The sequence below is a fragment of the Echinops telfairi genome, unplaced genomic scaffold, assembly GCF_000313985.2.
Source record: "Echinops telfairi isolate 266 unplaced genomic scaffold, ASM31398v2 ScPeMD7_7407;HRSCAF=8445, whole genome shotgun sequence".
Taxonomy (NCBI): Eukaryota; Metazoa; Chordata; class Mammalia; order Afrosoricida; family Tenrecidae; genus Echinops; species Echinops telfairi.
The window spans coordinates 836,950-839,797 of record NW_022111307.1 but is presented as its reverse complement, the minus strand read 5'-3'; the positions used below and the strand labels follow the sequence as shown (position 1 = coordinate 839,797).

Here is a 2,848-nt window from a genome sequence, read left to right as displayed (position 1 = left end):
CCTCAGCTTTACCAACATTGAGTGTTCCTGAAGATGTTTGAAGTGTAAAATAGTTTTTATACAATTAGGCTCATATATTAAAATATAAATATTTTATTCTATTAATATTACCTGTCTTTAAAAATCTAGTGTATGTAATACCATCCATTTAATTCTTAAATTAATTTACTCTATAAATGAAGAGTCTAGATACATAGCATGAGTTTTAATGTGGTGGGTTTATTAAACCAGATGCAAATGAAACTGCTCATTTCTCTGACTATTCTTTCCAGGAACACTACTTATTGCAGTAAAGTTGCATTTCCCCTGGAAGTCGTCCAAAAGGATGGCTGCTTCAAATCCCCTATGAAACTCCCAGTGTATCAAATTTACCTGGAACATAGTCTGCAGAAGATCACTTGTCCAGATCTAGATGGATTTTTCCCTTCTGACGTCAAACCCACTGTCACTTGGTATAAGGTAAGTGCACCAGAGGATGTTTCATTTTATGTAAAACTGCAATAATTATTAAGTGAGTTTAATGTATTCAGATTTTCTGATTTATTCCTTAATAACTTTAATAAGTCTTTCACCCTTTGCTTAATTTGTACCACTTTAAAGGAGGATGGGTATGCTTTGTCCCAACTATGACATTTCCCAAATTATTTTCCCTGAAATAATCAGATTATGTCTTCCTGTGAACGTGCTATGAATCCCATTTTGAGAAATGTTGTACTCTTCTACTCATTGCAAAATTCAGTTGCTAATTTCTATGGTGAATTTCAAGTTGATGGCAATGAATTTAGTGTGTTGAGTTAATTAGTCAGTACTGTACTTTATTTCTTACGTGGGTATTTCTTACCTTTGTATCCCATCTGTGTTCTCGTCCACATCTGGGACACTTGGTGTTATTTAAAAGCAATTGTTAGAAGTTGGCATTTAGGACTGTGGCACAACTTCTGAATCTCTCCATAAGCCAAATCAAAATCTCATGGACGACGCTTATGAAAAAGTTCTGTGACAAGTTATCCAAAAGAACAATTTTTGGTAAGGTGACAAGACCATCCAACAGCCTTAAACCCATGTAATGTTTATGTCTGTCTATCTGTGTGTTCAAGCACTCGACTCATAACCAGAACTTCAGTGGTAGGAACGCACCAATCGCTCCTCAGGAGACAGGCGTGGAGTCTGCTTATGGGAAGATTTCCAGCTGGGAACCATATGTAGCAATTCTACTCTATCCGACAGGGTTACTATGAGTCATACGCAACTCAATGAAAATGGGATTTTTACTCAGTGTCTGCAGAGAATGGCAAGAAAAGAAGCAATGGGCTTCCTAATGATTTGAGAGCAAGAGAACCCCCAAAGAAGCGAGCAAGTTGTGACCGAGTAATGTGGTGGGCCAGTGTGATAACAGCCTCTGAAATCAAGGGGCTTCTCTGTAGTAGAGGTGGGTCCAAGGGGTTCATGTTAAGAAGTCTGACGGGATTGCAGCAGTTCTAGCACACAAGACCTTGGAAAACTAGTAGCAAGTTTGGTGAGAAATTTCTGGAAGTTGAATGAAGCGAAGCCAGATAAAGGCAGTGTTCAAAGGTGGAAAAAGAAAGGACTAAGACTGGGAAGAGGAAATGAATGGGGACAGCTCAAGTTTTGAACAGGAAACTCCCTGAAGTTAGACTGTCCTGTTACATTGTAAAGTCCAGGGAAGTAAGCCACACGCTACTTTCCTCTACAATTGAGCGACAAAGGAGTATCAATGTAAAATGACATTTAAAGTTTTAAGAGGGAATGTAAAAAAAAATCTTCTCTCTTTAGACAAAGGAGTTATGCCGAGGACATATGTTTAGCAAATGATAGATGTGAAAGAATAATGTAAATAAGGAATTAGAAAAGCAATCAGAAATTATATAACTCTGTATGAAATTATTTTTAAAAAATATTCCAGAAATGAAGGAAACTAATAAGAACATAAGAACAAGTAAAAAGAATAGACAATGCTATAAGATTAATAGAAGGTGAAAATTCAAAAATAAATGATGAATAAACATAAGAAGATTAGAGACGCTACAACAATGTCAATAAAGTAGACTTTAAGACAATTAGTATTATAAAAAAACACCCCATTTGTTCTTTAGTTGATTGTGAGTTACAGAAACTCCCTATGCTACAAACTAGAACTATTCCATAGGGTCTTCCCAGATGTAAGTTTATGGAAGCAAACCACTAAGCTTTTTTTCCACCTGGACCCTGAATAGGTTTGAAGCACCATGGGTTTGAAGCTTTTGACTTGGGTTAAACAGTCAAAAGCAAACTATTTGCACTACTCAAGGACCTCAAAGCAATATTCATAATAATAAAAGTGGTAACTCATTAGGGAAACATGATAATCATAAATGTCTATATGCCTAATGAGAAGCCAAGGTAACAGAGTGGGTTATGCATTGGGCTGTAAACCACAAGGTCGGCAGTTTGAAACTGCCAGCCTATTGGGGAGAAAAAACCAGGTGTTCTAGTCCCATAAAGAGTTACGGTCACAGAACAACACAAGGGCAGTGTTACTCTGTCCTGTAAGGTTACTGGGAAATGTAATCTACTTAATGGAAGGCGTGAGATGTGCCTGATAGCAAAGCAATAAAATACCTGACTTAGAAGATTAAAAAATTAAAAGGAGAAATAGATAATTCTGCAATAATAAATGAAATGCCTAACATTGATTCCTCAGCTACTGATAGGACACCAAGATGTTTTTAATGTAGTTTAGCATAAAATAGATTTAAAAACCCTATCATTCTCTTTGACCTAACTGATTTTACTAGAACCATAAACCCTCCAATTACAGGGTAAATATATGAGGAGTAACCCTCCCCCC

General features: G+C 36.6%; 1 protein-coding gene across 3 annotated transcripts in view; it reads left to right on the top strand.

The window, feature by feature from the left end:
- LOC101662924 (interleukin 1 receptor accessory protein) overlaps nucleotides 1-2,848 on the top strand; it is a 150,774-nt gene that overhangs the window by 96,452 nt on the left and 51,474 nt on the right. For all 3 annotated transcript variants that reach the window (XM_045296436.1, XM_045296437.1, XM_013007426.2), the window contains exon 4: nucleotides 273-459. In XM_045296436.1, coding sequence (XP_045152371.1) covers nucleotides 273-459 — 187 coding nt within the window. The remainder of the gene's footprint in view (nucleotides 1-272; nucleotides 460-2,848) is intronic.